The 17,969-nt window shown below is 37.0% G+C and overlaps 3 protein-coding genes across 4 annotated transcripts in view; all 3 read right to left on the reverse strand.

Moving 5' to 3' along the window:
- Nucleotides 1-223: 223 nt before the first annotated feature.
- Nucleotides 224-17,969, reverse strand: part of LOC144293366 (olfactory receptor 5M3) — a 145,609-nt gene continuing 127,863 nt past the window's right edge. Inside the window, exons 1-2 of one of the 2 annotated variants that reach the window (XM_077864458.1) lie at nucleotides 3,869-3,877; nucleotides 224-1,159 (exon numbers count right to left, since the gene is read on the reverse strand). In XM_077864458.1, the coding sequence (XP_077720584.1) occupies nucleotides 224-1,156 (933 nt within the window). In that variant the 5' untranslated portion in view covers nucleotides 1,157-1,159; nucleotides 3,869-3,877. Of the gene's footprint in view, nucleotides 1,201-3,868; nucleotides 3,878-17,969 lie in introns of those variants that run through there. The other variant, XM_077864457.1, reaches the window with a different exon arrangement.
- LOC144293354 (olfactory receptor 5M3-like) lies at nucleotides 7,189-8,121 on the reverse strand. Its single transcript, XM_077864443.1, has one exon. It carries the CDS (start codon nucleotides 8,119-8,121, stop codon nucleotides 7,189-7,191), a length of 933 nt encoding a protein of 310 aa, XP_077720569.1.
- LOC144293355 (olfactory receptor 5M8) lies at nucleotides 15,795-16,730 on the reverse strand. The gene has a single exon (XM_077864444.1). It carries the CDS (start codon nucleotides 16,728-16,730, stop codon nucleotides 15,795-15,797), a length of 936 nt encoding a protein of 311 aa, XP_077720570.1.

Raw genomic sequence — 17,969 nt, forward strand, 5'->3', positions numbered from 1 at the left:
TATTGTCTCCAATAACTTTTTCAACTAATTAATTTATTGAGTTTTAATTAATCCACACTACTCACGTCAATAGGGATAGATTTATCACTTTTTCTCTAAGTTTGAGTCTCACTATTTTACAAAACCTGTAGCTTTTATAAAAAGTCTCTCAGTGATGTACTGAACCACAACCTGTTGTCAAATGCTTATGAAACACAGAAAACAATATTAACTGAATTTTATTTTATTTTGTTAAACATATTCTGCTGATCACTTTGCTCATGGCTTCTTTCACATCTTTGTTCCTCAGACTGTAGATCATGGGATTCAGCATGGGAATCACTGTGGTATAAAACACAGCCACCATTTTCCCCTGCTCCACAGACTCCTCTGTGGGACGTCTGAGATACATGAATATGAGAGTCCCATAAAATATGACGACAGCTGTCAAGTGGGACCCACAGGTGGAAAAGGCCTTCCGCCTCCCTTGCGCCGAGTGCATCCGTAGAATGGCAAGGAGAATGAACAGATAAGAAATGGTCACTACAGTCAGGGAATATGTGAAATTAATACCTGCAAGTATGATCATAGTGTATTCTTTTACAAAGGTCCCAGCACATGCCATTTTGATGAGAGGTGGGTCTGCACAGTAGAAGTGGTTGATCTCAATATTCCCACAAAAGGACAAGCCATATGTCCACAGGGTTGCTGCCAGACTAGTCAGAAAACCATATACGTAAGGGAAGGAAATCAGCCGAATACACACAGCCCTAGACATTTTGCTGCCATACAGCAGGGGCTTCCCAATTGCCATGTACCTATCAAAGGCCATCACAGCAAGAATGAAAATTTCCACATGGACAAGGGCAATGAAGAAGAAACACTGTACCAAACAGCCAGCATAAGAAATCGTTTTTGTCTCAGATAACAGATTTTCCAGCATTTTGGGGGTCACGTTGGAAGAAAACCACACATCCACAAATGACAAATGGCTGAGAAAAAAGTACATGGGGCTGTTAAGCTGTGGACTGACCTTAATCAACACAATCATGCCAACATTGCCCACCACCGTGACAATGTAGACTGCAAGAAAAATGGCAAAGAGGAGAACTTGCCATTCCTGACGACTGGTGAGTCCCAAGAGAATGAATTCTGTCACATCGGTGAAATTGAGCATTTTCTCAATTCAGAGTCAACACGGGTTAGCAATCTCAGTGATGGCTAGAAAGAAATAATTTAAAAGTCAAGAATCGGTTTATTAATTTAACTCTTTACCCACGTCTCTTTCATCTTTCTTTATTCACTCTCCGTGACTGCACTCTGCTGTTCTCACGGCACATCTCTCCTGAGCACTTGCCATGGAGCAGGCTCTCTGAGAGCTACTGAGGTGCCCTAGGATGCCAGTTATACTAAATATTGTGATTGAAGCATACGAGTACTAAATATTGTGCTCAGCCAAAATTCCAAGACTATTTCATTTTTTAAAGATTTTTTTTTATTTCAGAGACACACACACACAGAGAAAGACCCTATGTGAGGAGGGGCAGAGGTAGAGGAAGAGAGTAATTCATCAAGGAGCTTCCCCTTGGGCATGGAGCCAGAAGAAAGGTTCGATCCAAGGACCCTAAGACCATGACCTGAGTCAAAATGAAGAACCAGCTGCTTAACTGACTGAGCCACTCAGGCACCCTTCCAAGACTATTTCTTAAACATCTCTTTTTTCCATGTTTGGTAGTTTCATATTTTACGATATTTACAGTTCTATTTTGACCCATAGCATAAATGATTTTTTACCTTATAACTTTTTCATTATAAGCATATTGTCAATAATTAGGGATGGAAGCCCTTTAATCAAATAATTCACCAGACCTAAGTGTCTGAGAAAATATTACTTTTAATCTCACCTAATCCTTGCACTCATTTAAATTGACACTGCTGGGGATTTACCCCAAAGATGCAGTTGCAATGAAATGCCGGGACACCTGCACCCCGATGTTTCTAGCAGCAATGTCCACAATAGCCAAACTGTGGAAGTAGCCTCGGTGTCCATCGAAAGATGGATGGATAAAGTAGATGTGGAGTATGTATACAATGGAATATTCCTCAGCCATTAGAAATGACAAATACCCACCATTTGCTTCGACGTGGATGGAACTGGAGGGTATGATGCTGAGTGAAATGAGACAATTGGAGAAGGACAAACATTATATGGACTCATTCATTTGGGGAATATAAATAATAGTGAAAGGGAATAGAAGGGAAGGGAGAAGAAATGGGTAGGAAATATCAGAAAGGGAGACAGAACATAAAGAACTCTGGGAATTCCTAACTCTGGGAATCAAACTAGGGGTGGTGGAAGAGGAGGAGGGCGGGAGGTGGGGGTGAATGGGTGACGGGCACTGAGGGGGGCACTTGACAGGATGAGCACTGGATGTTATTCTGTATGTTGGCAAATTGAACACCAATAAAAAATAAATTTATTATTAAAATAGATAGATAGATAGATAAATAAATAAATAAATAAATAAATAAATAAATAAATAAATAAATAAATTGAACAGGGACAAACTTACCACATGGTCATCAAAGCCAAGTAGAAAGGAGTAAACTACTTGTACACATCCATATAATCATACATATTCCCTAGATGTGGACTCTTTTGCATAGCTAACATATAATTATAATCTACTAAACATTATTGACTCTTATATTCTAGAGTTTAAACATATGTAAAATAAAGAGATTAAAGTCACCATTTATAGTGGTAATTAAAATTTCTAAAACTGTAATATATTTTTACAGATTTATAGGAGAATCAGAAAGTGGGGAATGATTCACTCTACTTTGAGGATCCAGTGGAGCTCTGGGAAAGTTTCTTGGATATTTTGCACACTTCTTTTCTTTTTTTTTTTTTAAGATTTTATTTATTTATTTATGAGAGACACACACAGAGTGAGAGGCAGAGACACAGGCAGAGGGAGACTCAGGTTCCCTGTGGGGACCCTGATGTGAAACTCGATCTCAGGACCCCAGGATCACGACCTGAGCTGGAGGCAGAGGCCCAATCACTGAGCCAGCAGGCATCCCAGCAAGGACTGGTTTTATACTTGTTTTGCTTCTCTTTAATTTCTCTATGCCTTAATGTGATGTTACTGTAACAATAATACCCACTTCATTGTTTAGTTAGGAGTATGAAGAGATCTTACACATTCACACATAATAAATACACTGGGCAATTATTATTAAATGCACTCTTGCAAATTATAGTTTCCATTAATAGTTTGTAATAATCAAATAATCAAATCTCTATAGAAAATCTCTCTTTTTCTCTCTCTCTTTTTCTCCTTCCTTCCCATTTCTCTGTCTCTACCATGTGCACAAATACGCACCTACACACGCAGATATGTGTGGAATAAATAAAGGTAATTACAAAGAATAAGAGAAAATAAAATCTAAGATGCAAATTTAATCTGACAAATCAGATACATTTTTATACCAACCTGATAATGAAGAGAAATATTCCCAGTAAGAATGCAGAAGTGAAAAGCAAATGCTACATAAGATATGATAAACAGGGCAGCCCTGGTGGCTTAGCTGTTTAGCGCCTCCTTCTGCCTGGAGCATGATCCTGGAGATCAGGGATGGAGTCCCCTCGGGCTTCCTGCATGGAACCTGCTTCTAACCTCTGCCTCTGCTGTGTCTCTGCCTCTCTCTCTCTGTGTCTCATGAATAAATAAATAAGATCTTTAAAAATATGATAAACAATGTTTACGAGACAAGAGAGAACCTGAAAGTCCACAAGAGAAGTTTCCCTTAAATGGTTGCCTTAGAGAAATTAAAAAAAAAAAAAAAAAGAAGAACCAATTAAGAAGTATTCTCTACGAACAACCCTAGGGGCAAGTAGCTCTCTAGAGGAAGAGAATTTTGTATTAATAGCAGATTTTTACAATTTTGCTATTCCTCAAACTCAAGTTATTTTTAAAGTGTCTTGGGATCAAATAACACAATTGGCTTTGGGTTTGCATCACGTTAAACTTGGTGATGATGTCACTCAATCTGCATGAGGCAATCTTGTGTGCTGCAGTCCACAGTCTTGTGCCACTGGGCTTTTTCAGTGAAAGATGAAATAAGTTATCATTCCCTACAACGAAAACTATAGCATATCAAAGCATAAAAAACATATCTGCATCACATCATTTTATGCAAGGGAAAATAAGAAAATTAATAATAGCAACAGTAAAGCATATATTAGATTTAGCATGTGCTAATTTAACTTAATTCTCATAACTACATCTTGAGATCATTACTATAAATATTTACAGACAAAAAACTTAGAGCCCAGAGAGTTTCAACGACTTCTCAAGGTTACACTTCTAATCAATCAGGGACTGGATTTCTGAATCCAGGCATTTGTTCCAGTTTGGACTGCTATTCATCTCATCCTATTACCCAAAAGTAAATATTAATTGTGAGGATAAAAATTTCAATTTTTGATCTACAATGACTCAGAGTTTACAATACTGATATTACAGTGATGATCACAACAGAAATGGATTCTTCTCACATGGAACTTAATGTACAGTGAGACAACAACAACACTCTTAAAACAGAGTAATTAGAAAAATAATTGCTTCTGTGCAAAAGAAAAATGTATTCTCCAACAGAGAAATAGATAAAAGGCGCAAAAAAGAATTGAAATAATTCAAATGCCCGAGGAGTGTGTTGTAATCTTGGACTTCACTAATACTCAAGAATATTTAAACTTTATTTTTTTTCACTTTGCTAGTTTTTTATTTATTTATTTTTTAATAATAAATTTATTTTTATTGGTGTTCACTTTGCCAACATACAGAATAACACCCAGTGTTCATCCCATCAAGTGCCCCCCTCAGAGTCCGTCACCCATTCACCCCCACCCCCCACCCTCCTCCCCTTCCACCACCCCTAGTTCGATTCCCAGAGTTAAGAGTCTTTATGTTCTGTCTCCCTTTCTGATATTTCCTACCCATTTCTTCTCCCTTCCCTTCTATTCCCTTTCACTATTATTTATATTCCCCAAATGAATGAGACCATACAATGTTTGTCCTTCTCCAACTGACTTACTTCACTCAGCATAATACCTTCCAGTTCCATCCACGTCGAAGCAAATGGTGGGTATTTGTCATTTCTAATGGCTGAGGAATATTCCATTGTATACATAGACCACAGCTTCTTCATCCATTCATCTTTCGATGGACACCGAGGCTCCTTCCACAGTTTGGCTATTGTGGACATTGCTGCTAGAAACATCGGGGTGCAGGTGTCTCGGCGTTTCATTGCATCTGTATCTTTGGGGTAAATCCCCAGCAGTGCAATTGCTGCGTCGCAGGGCAGGTCTATTTTTAACTCTTTGAGGGACCTCCACACAGTTTTCCAGAGTGGCTGCACCAGTTCCCATTCCCACCCACAGTGTAAGAGGGTTCCCTTTCCTCTGCATCCTCTCCAACATTTAAACTTTAATAATAAGGAAAATTACTGGCTTTCAGGTAGACTAAGTTTTATACTGTCTGCCAAGATACAGCTATGTTGGGAAAGGATTTCTGCTGTTGAAGATGTAGGTAATTTGAAGTTATAAAATTAAAATTAAATGTAGTGAAACTGGAAATAATGTAGTACAATAACAGAGCCCACAATATTAAACCATATAATATTATAAATGATATCATCATGTTGGTTATTTTATGTGACAATTACAAAAAAATATTCCCAAAGAAAATTCCTAAGAACTCCTGGAAAGTACAATCAAGTTGACTACTCTGAAACACACACACACACAACACATAAATATACATACACACATATGTACACTTGTGTAACATATACGTATATGTGTATGCAGATAAACACATACAGTGCATGCATAAATCTGCTTTCTTTGTGAAAAACATAGCCTTATCTTTTAATGTTCTTATAAACTATTGGTAAACAAAGAAAATGAACAGGACTTAAATCCTGAAAAGGCAGATTACAGATTTTGAGCATTCACAATGAAATTTAACATTTTGTGCCTTTAAATCCTTCTTATCCTTCATATAAAAGCATTTTGAAGCTAAGGCAATAGTATTATAGAAAAACAGGGATGCCTGGGTGGCTCAGCAGTTTGGCAAATGCCTTTGGCCCGAGGTGTGATCCTGGAGTCCCAGGATCGAGTCCCACGTCAGGCTCCTTGCATGGAGCCTGCTTCTCCCTCTGCCTGTCTCTCTCTCTCTCTTTCATAAATAAATAAATAAAATCTTAAAAAAAAAGAAAAACAAAGGATAGAGCATAAAGAGCATGTGTTACTTATGAATGATGATGTGTTCATTTCAAAGTCAGATATGAAACAAGGTACATAGAAATGTGCTACAACTACTAAGGGTTCTGCTATTAACTGCCACCAAACACAACTGTACTTTTTAAAAAGCATAAAAGAACAAACTTATCTACATCTCCTCCAATTTTCTAAAGATAACTTATCAAAATATATTTATGAAAAAAAATTCCAAGTTCCAAAACATCACTGAGATTCTGTGATCACCTTCTGATAGTTATTGTAGTAAAAGACATAAAATGGATCTTAGATGGATACCATAGGACATCAAGTATGTTCACATACAAATGAAGTTTATTGAATTAACTACTATATATTTGGAAGGTAAACACTCATCCAAGATACAGTTATATCAATTCCCACTGCTTACACATATTTTATATCATATTTTACATAAAATATTCCATTCTCAGCTGTACTGTCTCCAGTTATAACAATGCCTCATGGTGAAATCATATTCAATGGAACCATTTTAAAATAATAACATGTAATCTCAAACCAACATCTATTCTAGATTCAAGAAGACACCATTACAGTGTTTTAAAATCATACCCAAAACACTGATGTGTTAAATATTCAAAAGCAAGGAGCAAACATTCCCAGTCACAAAATAACCTACTGAACTTGACGTTATGTGGAAGGGAAAGAGTGGATGCTATTGTCAGCACAACTAGGCCAAGAAAGTCAGGTCTACAAAATACTTCCCTTACCTTCGTGCCACTACTCCTTTCTCATTTATGTATTCCCTGTCACTTTATTGAAAACATAAGTAACAACTCTTCTCAGAATAATTTGAAAAAAATGGTAAATTTACACTCTCCTTCAAACTATGGTGTCATCATACATTTGAAGTTTCTATTTTACTTAGTTAAAAAAGTTCTACTGACTGCTCTGCTCATGGCCTCCTTTACATCTTTGTTCCTGAGACTGTAGATCATGGGGTTCAACATAGGAATTACTGTGGTGTAAAACACAGCCACCATTTTGCCCTGTTCCACAGACTCTTCTGTCGGACTTCTGAGATACATGAAGAAGAGGGTTCCATAGAATATGGTGACAGCTGTCAAGTGGGAGCCACATGTGGAAAAGGCTTTCTTTCTTCCTTCTGCTGAGCGCATCCTTAGGATGGCGATGAGGATGAAAATGTAGGAGATGATAATGACTAGTAGAGAATAAGAGAAGTTGAGCCCTGCCAATGTGCGCATGGTGTATTCTTTGATGAAGGTCCCTGCACAGGCCATTTTGATGAGAGCTGGATCTGCACAGTAGAAGTGGTTGATCTCTACGTTCCCACAAAAGTATAGACCATGGGTCCACAGTGTGGAGATCAGACTAATGAAGAAGCCATATATGTAAGGAAAAGAGATCAGTCGAATACAGATGGTCCTTGACATTCGGCTGCTGTAGAGCAGAGGGTTGCCAATCGCCATGTATCTGTCAAAGGCCATTACGGCAAGGATGAACACCTCCACATGGACAAAGGCAATGAAGAAAAAACACTGCACTATACAGCCAGCGTAGGAAATGGTTTTGATCTCAGCCACCAGATTTTCTAACATCTTCGGTGTGACATTAGAGGAGAACCACACATCGGCAAAAGATAAGTGGCTGAGGAAGAAGTACATGGGACTGTTGAGCTGGGGACTGATCCTGATTAGAATGATCATGCCAATGTTCCCGACCAGCGTGATAATGTAGACCAGTAAGAACACCACAAAGAAAAGGACTTGCAGTTCAGGACGACTGGTTAATCCCAAAAGAATGAATTCTGTTACATCAGTAAAATTGAGCATTTTCTTAAATCTGATCCAGAGGAAGATGCATGTTATCTAACCAAATAAACAGAAATCAGAAAATACACCGACCAAATAGAGCCATTCATCATATATAATGACATTTCCTAATCAATTCTTTCAATTCCTCAGCTAGTTTTCTTTTTGTTTTTCCTCTATTCTTTCTCATACATATTTTCTTAGCAGTATCTCTTTCTTTCATACATGTAATTCTACATAAACTTTTTTACAGAAAAAAATAGGAAAATAATATTTCACAAATACCCTGACAGAACTTGCAATAGTTATTCTTGTCTACACAAAAATTTCAGAAGGTAGGCAGCCAGGTTGGCTCAGTCAGTTAAGCATCTGACTCCTGAATCTGACTCAGATCATGATCTCTGGGTCTTGAGATCAAGCCCTGCATTGGGGTCCACAATGGGAGTGGAGCCTGCTCTAGATTCTCTTTCACTTTGCGCCTTCCTGACTCTGTCTCTTAAAAAAAAAAATTAAAAAGGAGAATGTTTGTTCTTGCTGTCTCTTGAAAAGGAAAGACCTTTTACCACCAGCCCCACATTTTAAAAAGCGCATATGTTTTAATTATTCAATAGATTTATAGAGTTTCAAAGGTCTTTAATACATTATAAATTTATTCAAAACCACAAAGAAATGCTATTTCATCATTAGAAAGTTCAATATCCATTTATGAAACTTGCCTATTGAACTGTTTATCATAAAAATGATTAAATAAAAAAAATTAAAAATGATTAAATAAAACTATATAAAATGGTATAGTGCAAACCAATTATTCTTATGCAAAAAAGGAAAAATCTTTTAAAGCATCACATTGAATTAGAGAGTTTTAAAACTTTTAAAAAATCTTTTAAACTTTAAACTTTAAAAGTTTAACATCTTGAAATTTGACTATTGAGAACTGAATCATTGCCTGCCATTTGTCCACATTGTAAACAAGTCCAATAAAAATAAATTCAAGCATCATTTCCTCTTGTTAGACTATTCTTCTCCCTTGGTCTTGAAGCATTAACAGATTCTATGGCAGTCCATTTCTTCCTTTCTTTCTGTCTTAGAACTTTGTATAAAATAATAACAATGAAACAGTGAGGGCTTATTATATTCTTCTATCGATATTTAAGTTTACATCAATGACATTTCTAAAACATAAAAACATAAGGACATTTTTGAGGGGCTGTGAAGAAGGTTCTTTTTAGTTTTGGGCAGTATCAAATAAAATGGCTAGATTTGTGGAATCTGGATACCATTTAGCACATTCAATATTCTACTCACAATCTACTATTTATGAGTCAAGAGATTGCAAAACTGATCATTGGTTATTTATAAATCATGTTGTATGTGCCAGCAAAGCACAAGTTAGAAAAGCATCATCATCATCATCTTTTATATTTATTGATTCACTTCTTCATTTATATAGTTAATATTTCCACCAAAAAAATCACTGGTTTCTCTTATCCATCATAAGTTCTTATGTCCAACTCATTTCTTGTCAAAAAGACACCTAACTGTTCTTACCTATTATCATCTGAGATCTGGCCTGCTTTCTTTATTTCTCAGGATTTATCTCTTAGTTTTCCCACTATCTCTGTGCCTCCCACTGCTCATCTTCTGGTAGAAATTTATGTGATAGATAACAGATGGAAATGGGAAAATCAAGACATGGCTTTCATCCTTCTCTAGACTATTGGTAGTGACTGAGGCAAAGAGATAGAGATCGCAGTATAGGTCCTCTCTGCCAAAATAGTCCATTCAGAGAGGTGTTACTTCATCTAATCATGGATTTGAAAAAAGAGAAAAGAAGACATTGTCAACTCATTTGAGATCCTCTTTGCTCTGAGGGGTCTACATAATTCATTTGCTTTCTTCTGAATAATTTACCATTCTCCACATATTTAGGCAAGAAATCTTTTTATGTTTTCAGTCTACTCTATCTAAGCACCCCTTTAGAAACATTTTGTACAAGTTCATTGGTTTTAGATGATTAATAAACTATATGAGTAATATGTAACAAGAGTATTTTTAACTGCTTCCTTTTCACTCATGGCAAATGTGCTCAAGACATAGAAGAAAAAGATAAATGATATTAGGAAGTGAGGAATGATTCAGTGAATAAGTCACGCCTAATAAGCTGAATCTCTAGCTCCAAGAAGGTCTCAATTTTAGTAGCTGTTTCATGACAAATTTGGATAGGGGAGCAAAATGAACTTCAAATTCTCAATACTAAGGACATCCATCTACGTCTGTGACCAGCTCAGTCTGTGGTGAGATATCTGTAGCGTGAGTAAATGACATCCAGTTTGCCCAGAAATTTCTTGGTTTAGGAATGAAAGTTTTGCATCCTTGGAAACACCTCCATCTTAGGCAAACAGAAAATTGTTACCCTTGGAAATGTGTGGGCCCATAATGAACCTGCCAGGATCTTACCGATGTACTTAGAGTGCTGTTTATAACAAGGCAGAGGACAACAGAGAAATCCCATTCAGAGTGAAATTGTTCTCCCAGGCTATCTCCATGTTCAAACTCCAAAAGTCAAGCAGGTATGTAGAAGGAAGGGACAGAAAAGGACCAGTGAGTTCTAAGCAGTACAGGATCATTTATTAACATCTTCAGGGTAAGTGGGTTTGTAATCTTTGTGCCTGAACATACTGTTGATTTGAGCACAAATGGTAGAACTGTGTCAAAGTTTTATTCAATGACTGTACATGCATATGAGAGAGAGAGGAAGGTAGGACACAGACAGACACAGAGTAAAGTGAGAGAAATGGAAAATGACACTAGTACTAGCAGAGAAATGTCTTTATTAGAGAAAACAGAAATAGAATTATCTATCACTTAGCATGGGGAGGAGTCCTACTATTTGTTGGGTGAGATGGGACATACTTCTGCCATTGAATGATTGCAGTTCTTGGAGTAGGGCATCAGGCCAAAGGCCCCAACTACAACTGATGTGCATTGTTGTAGTGAAGCTTCTCATGCCACTTCCTGAAAACCCTTCCCAAGAACATTATCTTCCTGCACAGAATTACAAGGTCACCTGGAAGGCTAACACTTCAGAGTGATTCCATAAAAACACAACACTGTCCTTGTGCATGAACCTACCTGTGCATGAACCTACCTGTACGTGAAAGAATGTTCTCAGAAACATCTCATCTGTCATTATCAATGGATAGGTAATTCAGAAGGATTTATAAGGGTTGAATTTCCCACTATGGGGATCTCTCACTGGAGGGTATAGACAGAAACCTGAAGAGTTCATTAAAATGCTACACATTGCATCATCTATAATGGGAAATGAATCTCAAGAGCAAAATTACTCTCAGCAGGATTACAATTTTTAAAGTAAACAAAAGAAAATGGCTAGAAGAACTTGAGAGTTTACTTTATTCCCCTTTTAAAATGTTTTGTCTGTATCCTGGTGACTGTGTTATGTTTCTTTGTGCTTGAGGAGAGTCCTAGTTTCCTATGTGATATTAATCATGTCTGTATGACATAGTCTTCAAGTAATCTGTACTTCATGAGTTCAATTCTGTGTATTAATAAAGTTCCTTCCATTTTCAGGAAGGACACAACTGTAAAAAAAATTGGAGACTAAAGGATGATACTTGTCATTTGTCATATTCACCTGTTGATGAGCCTCAAGTGAGCTTCTTGCCTGAAAAAAAATTAATTCATTTCTCTAAGACTCAACTAAATTCCCAGATTAGGGATGATAATTTTTAATTGTGTAACACTGTAAAAAAAAAAAAAAGGAATTCTTTGGGCAGCCTGGGTGGCTCAGCAGTAGTTTAGCACGACCTTTGGCCCAGGATGTGATCCAGATCAAGTCCCATGTAGGGTTTTCTGTATGGAGCCTGCTTCTCCCTCTGCCTGTGTTTCTGCCTCTCTCTTTCTCTCTCTCTCTCTCTCTCTCTGTGTCTCTCATGAATAAATAAAATCTTTAAAAAAAAGGAATTCCTTGATAAATACTTTTTATCAACAGAAGATGATTTCTAGTAGCTTTCCTCTTCCAGTTTATGGTTTCTACCCATTTAGAAGAGAAAATAAATTAAGACATACACTTTTCATTTTTATTTCTTTAATTTAGAGAATTGTTTGCAGGTGTGGTGGGAATAATTTTTAGTTCTCAATATCTATGTTGTAAGGCATGAAATTATATTCCTCTAATTGAGATTCATGAATATTATGAGGCTCTGTCTTTTAAAGTGGAAAACATTTAAGTCAATTCATTCCTGTCCCTAATAACCATGGTACTGCACGTAAGTTCTACAAGATAAATATACTACAAGGCTTTTGGAAAACACAACAATTCTTGAACGTCATATCAGCATCTATACACATTGACATGCATTCACGTGTTTATGTATCCATTTACTATGTGCCTAAATGCAGTTATAATTAAAAAATAATTATAGTAATACCTGCTCTCAGGGAGATGATATTCTATTGATATATTCTCATTCTTATCTGATGACTCTTCCTTATTTAGACCTCAGCAAATGGGCACCTGGGTAGTCAGTCAGACAAGTGGCCAACTCTTGATTTCAGCACAGGTGATAATCTCAGAGTCCTGCCATTGAGCTCCCATTGGGCTCCACACTCAGCGAGGAAACTGTTTTATATTCTCCTTTTCCCTTTGCCCTCTCAGAATTCTCTCTTTTTCTTTCTGAATAATATAATTAATTGATTAATTAATTAATTAAAATTAACCCTTCATTTGCCAATTTTATCTGCTTTTTTGGCCCTTTAAGAAATTGTGAACAATCTAGAGCTACCGCACTATGCAAGACCACAGAAGTTCTGGGAAGACTGAAGCCATTCCTCCCTAAACATACACTGTAATCATTGTTGGTTGAGGAATTTGTTGCTTCTAACTGTTCAACTGGAACAGAGAAACAGGCTATCCTAGTACTTGGATTCTACACGTCTATCAGAATGTGCGTTATATCCTCCCTCAATCCCCTAAATCCTGTGCAGAGAAGTTGGACAAAGGACAGAGATTCCTTTATTTCCTAGGGAACACACCCTGAAAACTTCTAGTTTGCCTTTTGTCTCTCTCCTTCCTCCAAATTAGAATGTTTTCCTGGATGTTTTAATTAACTCCATTTTCACATTTACTATTTCTTTCCGAATCCTCCCTTCCTCTTCTAATATGTATACGTAACATATAATTGTATATTATTAACCATGATTACCTGACTAGAGTGCTTAATGAGATAAGCTAGAAAGCAAGAATGTTTGAAGCATGTGTAAGTCAACGAGTTTTCAGCTAAGTCATAAATTTTAAGGGTAGAGAATGTGTGCAGGAAACTTGGAGCTGGAGCAGAAAAGTCCAGTCAGTGTTCCATAAACTGATCTTTGCTGACTCAACACAACAATAATTTTAAAAAAGAAAAACCTTAATGAAGCAAACTACTACTACCCACTCTGCCTAACCTAAGGGACTATTGGCCACACATCACATGGCAGCAACCAAAGTGCAGACATGAACGCAAACTGGTGCAGTGTGTTAGCTTGTCAACTCTGACGATGCACAGTGCTGTCCAGTAAATAAGGGAACCACTTTTCTGGCATCAACTTCTCCCATCGTTTCTCCTGTTTACTACACTCCAGGCACATGGCTTTTCCTTCTGTGACTTCAACATGCCAGGCATCATCCTGAAACTTTGTACTCACTAGTGATTCTCCTGCTTATAACTCCCAAAGATCTCCTTGTGTTTGACTTCTTCTGGTCCATGAGGCTTTGAAGTCAATGTTTCATTTTCTCCAAGATTCCTTTCCAAGTCACTGACACATTGGCACAATCCTTACTTCTGATGCTGTCAAGTCATTGTCTCCCAGACTGCCTGGCTTTCCCTTCTTCATAGCACTTACCAACGCCTGAAATATTTTGTTATCTGTTTGTGTGCCTGCTGCAATATCTCCACCTCCACACATAATAAAGCACTTTTTCTCTCTTGTGTACTACTTAATCTCTAATTTGTAGCATTTTGCCCAGTAATAAGTTGAATGGATGAACAACTTAAACCAAGAGTAGCAATCACTATCTCCAGATAACAGCTCTGCAACATATTAGAGAGCAACCAGTGCAGTATTCAACATGAGAACAGAATGTCCCTAAGGACAAAATGTATGAATTATAGATCACCTATCATTCTGTCTCTGTAAAAGGTACTTTATAGTTCTGTGTATGCTTGGCAAAAAAGAATAATTTTTTAAAAAGCAAAAGTAAAAACAACCAGTAACTCTGAAAATCAAATAAATGAACGATGAGAGAATTGCATTCATAGTATTACTCATAGTGTTGGTAATAAGTATTAGCAATGTTCATAGTGCTACTCATATCATTATTCAGGTATTACTAATGATATATTTAGAGTTGTTCTAGCAAATGTCAATTAAAAAATTCAAATATGAGACCCCTGGGTGGCGCAGCGGTTTGGCACCTGCCTTTGGCCCAGGGCGCGATCCTGGAGACCCGGGATCGAATCCCACGTCAGGCTCCCAGTGCATGGAGGCCTGCTTCTCCCTCTGCCTGTGTCTCTGCCTCTCTCTCTCTGTAACTATCATAAATAAATAAAAATTTAAAAAAAAATTCAAATATGACCATATTAGAAACTTGAGGACAAAGCACTAGTGATTCTTGGATATGAATGTAGGGATTGGTAAAAAAAAAAAAAAAAAAAATTAATACATTATTTTTAGTAAAAAGATGCCAATCAATCATGCATATATTTGAAAGTAAATAAATAGACATATAAGCTTCTAATTTAAAATGATTTAAGTGAGAAAGACAGCAATAAGAATGTGTTACCTATGGGGAGATAAGATGAGGGGAAAGGGAGACCCGAGTGTATATAAGCCTGTAGTACTATTCAACCTTTAAAACAACATATGCACTTTACATTAGTAATTTTATAATTGCAAAAATATATTTTAACTGAAAACATGCATATATATGCAGAAACAAAAAACTACAAACACAAAATCTCAAATACGATTTTTTGAGAGTTGTGGTGTTTGATTTCTCTATTATATGGATTCATATGTTTGAATTTTATATAACTAAATCGTGTAAGTCAGAAGAGGGTACTTGATGCCATGGAAATAAGCAACTCAACATATGGTAGTACCTTGTAAAAAGAAAGGCACTTGTCATCCATTCTTCACTTCTAGTGTGAGTTGGTGCATGGCATTTTCCCACATGTCCTCACTCAAGAATGCATCTTATAATTTGAATTTTGAATATTGCTGGTCACCAGGGCAAGGCAAAAACAAAACAAAACAAACAAACAAAAAAAAAAACACTGAACAATTTCTCACCAACAATTAAATGCTCAACTGAGAAGTGACACATATGAATACTAATCTACCTCATTATCCAAAAAACAATCACACCCTTCCATCTAAACCCAGAACAGAAGAAATGTAATACTACCATGTGCACAAAAGACAAAGAAAGAAAATAAATACTGAGTAAAACGAATGACAAGTACAAACGTAAACTTTTGTAATGAAAATTTTACTTCTGTTTGTATCTTTAAAAAATTATTAAAAGTTTAAAAAATGTAATGTTCCTCTTTGATGTACCATATTTCTCATTCCACTCTGTAACTGGGAAAAGATTTAGAAATATTTGGGGACCAAAACAATAGTGATAGCTTTTAAGAAAACCTTTTGTTTCCTAACAACTCTTTGGTTAATGCTTCTTTCACATCTTTATTCCTAAGGCTATAAATCATGGGGTTCAGCATGGGGATTACCGTTGTATAAAATACAGCTACCATTTTTCCCTGTTCCACAGATTCCTTTGAGGGGCGTCTGAGATACATGAAGAAAAGAGTTGCATAGAATATGGTGACAGCTGTCAGATGGGAGCCACAGGTAGAGAAAGCTTTATGCCTGCCTTCTGTTGAACGAATCTTCAGGATAGCAGGAACAATATAAAGGTAGGAAATCAGGATGATGAGCAGAGAAAAGGAAAGGTTACATCCTGCCACAACAAACATTGACAGCTCTTTGTTGTAAGTGTCAGAACAAGCCAGCTTAATCAGTGGTGGGTCAGCACAGTAGAAGTGGTTAATTTCATTGGGGCCACAGAAGACTAGGTTGTAGGTCCACATGGTCTCCATGAGGCCAGTGAGTGCTCCGTACACATAAGGCCCCGTGATGAGGGATGTGCACACACTCTTGGACATCTTGCTGCCATAAAGCAGAGGGTTGCAGATGGCCATGTACCGATCAAAAGCCATCACAGCCAGGATGTAGATCTCCACGTGCACCAAGGTGATAAAGAAGTAACACTGCACCAGACAAGCAGGGTAGGAAATGGTTTTCTTCTCTGATAAGAAAACCTCCAGCATCTTGGGAGTCACATTGGAAGAGAAGCACAGATCCACAAAGGATAAGTGGCTCAGGAAAAAGTACATGGGCTTGTGGAGCTGAGCATTGACCTGGATGAGTACAATCATGCCAAGATTCCCTGCGAGGGTGACCAAGTAAATGGCCAGAAACAGCAGGAAGAGGACGATCTGCAACTCCAGGCGACTGGTCAGTCCGAGGAGAATGAACTCAGTCACTGAGGTGAAGTTTCTTCTCATAATTTCCTTCAATGGGAAATGAGAGCAATGGATTCGTATAGAAATTTTTTTAAGGGAAAAAAAACTATCATATTTTCTTAGAACATCATTTAGGGGCAGCCGGATGGCTCAGAGGTTTAGTGCCACCTTCAGTCTAGGGTGTGATCCTAGAGTCCTGGGATCAAGTCCCACGGCGAGCTCCCGGCATAGAGCCTGCTTCTCCCTCTGCCTGTGTCTCTGCCTCTGTGTGTGTCTCATGAATAAATAAATAAAATCATTAAAAAATAATAAGGTATCTTAAAAAAAGAACATCATTTAGGTTTTTTTCTCTACACTTTCTTCTTTCCTTTTCTATGACTTTTGCCCCAGGAGTCACTAGAAATAGTGGTTTAATTGAAACAGTGTCCAGCTAAACGTTATCAAACACAAACCTCTGAGTTCCAGTCTCTAATGTGCTTTAAGTCTTTTTCTTTGCTAATTACCCCTCTTATTTTTCTTTATCTATTTATCTTTTTGGGTTTTGTCAGGACATTTCTTTCCCATCTGCATTTCTACTTTGTCTATTTTCAATATTTTACTTAACCTCACATCAGTTTTTTTCATCTCAGATTTTGCCAGTCAATGCCAACAAACAGATATTCACCACTGAAAATGAATTTACCAGATAATTTAATTAGAAGTTGAGAATCTTGTACCAGAAGTTCTTTTTCTGATAACAATGATTTCTTCCAGACTATGCCACATAAACTCCTTAGGTTCTTTGTTAAAGGGAACCCACTGATAAATTAAAAGATACATCTTAATTCATTCTTTGTGAGATATAAGAAATTAGTATTTCCTAGATTAGAATGACTAGATGCTATTTGGGAGAAAAATGGAAGAAAAGAAATCTTTGAAAAATTGAGTGATTAGAAATATTTTACCATGTATGGAGGTGATATAATGCACAGGAAAGCTTTCAAAAAGTCTTTTAACACATTTCCAGTCAATTCGATACATTTAGAGAAGCTAATTTTTCAGTCCATCAGACCTGAGTTAGGTGATAGAAATGACTTGGCCAAGAATGTTTGTCTACACTTAAGAAAACAAATAAAAGAGCAAAGTGATAGCTCAGAGCCATAGACGGATTTGACAGAGCCTGGGCTAGAAGGGGTACTTCCCCTATATCCATGTTGATGCTTGTTTCTCGGAGCCAGAAAGAAAGAAAAAGCAAAACTAAAGTAAACAAAACAACACAACCACAAAACTTCCCTTCTCTTT

Source organism: Canis aureus, chromosome 21, assembly GCF_053574225.1.
Source record: "Canis aureus isolate CA01 chromosome 21, VMU_Caureus_v.1.0, whole genome shotgun sequence".
Lineage (NCBI taxonomy): Eukaryota > Metazoa > Chordata > Mammalia > Carnivora > Canidae > Canis > Canis aureus.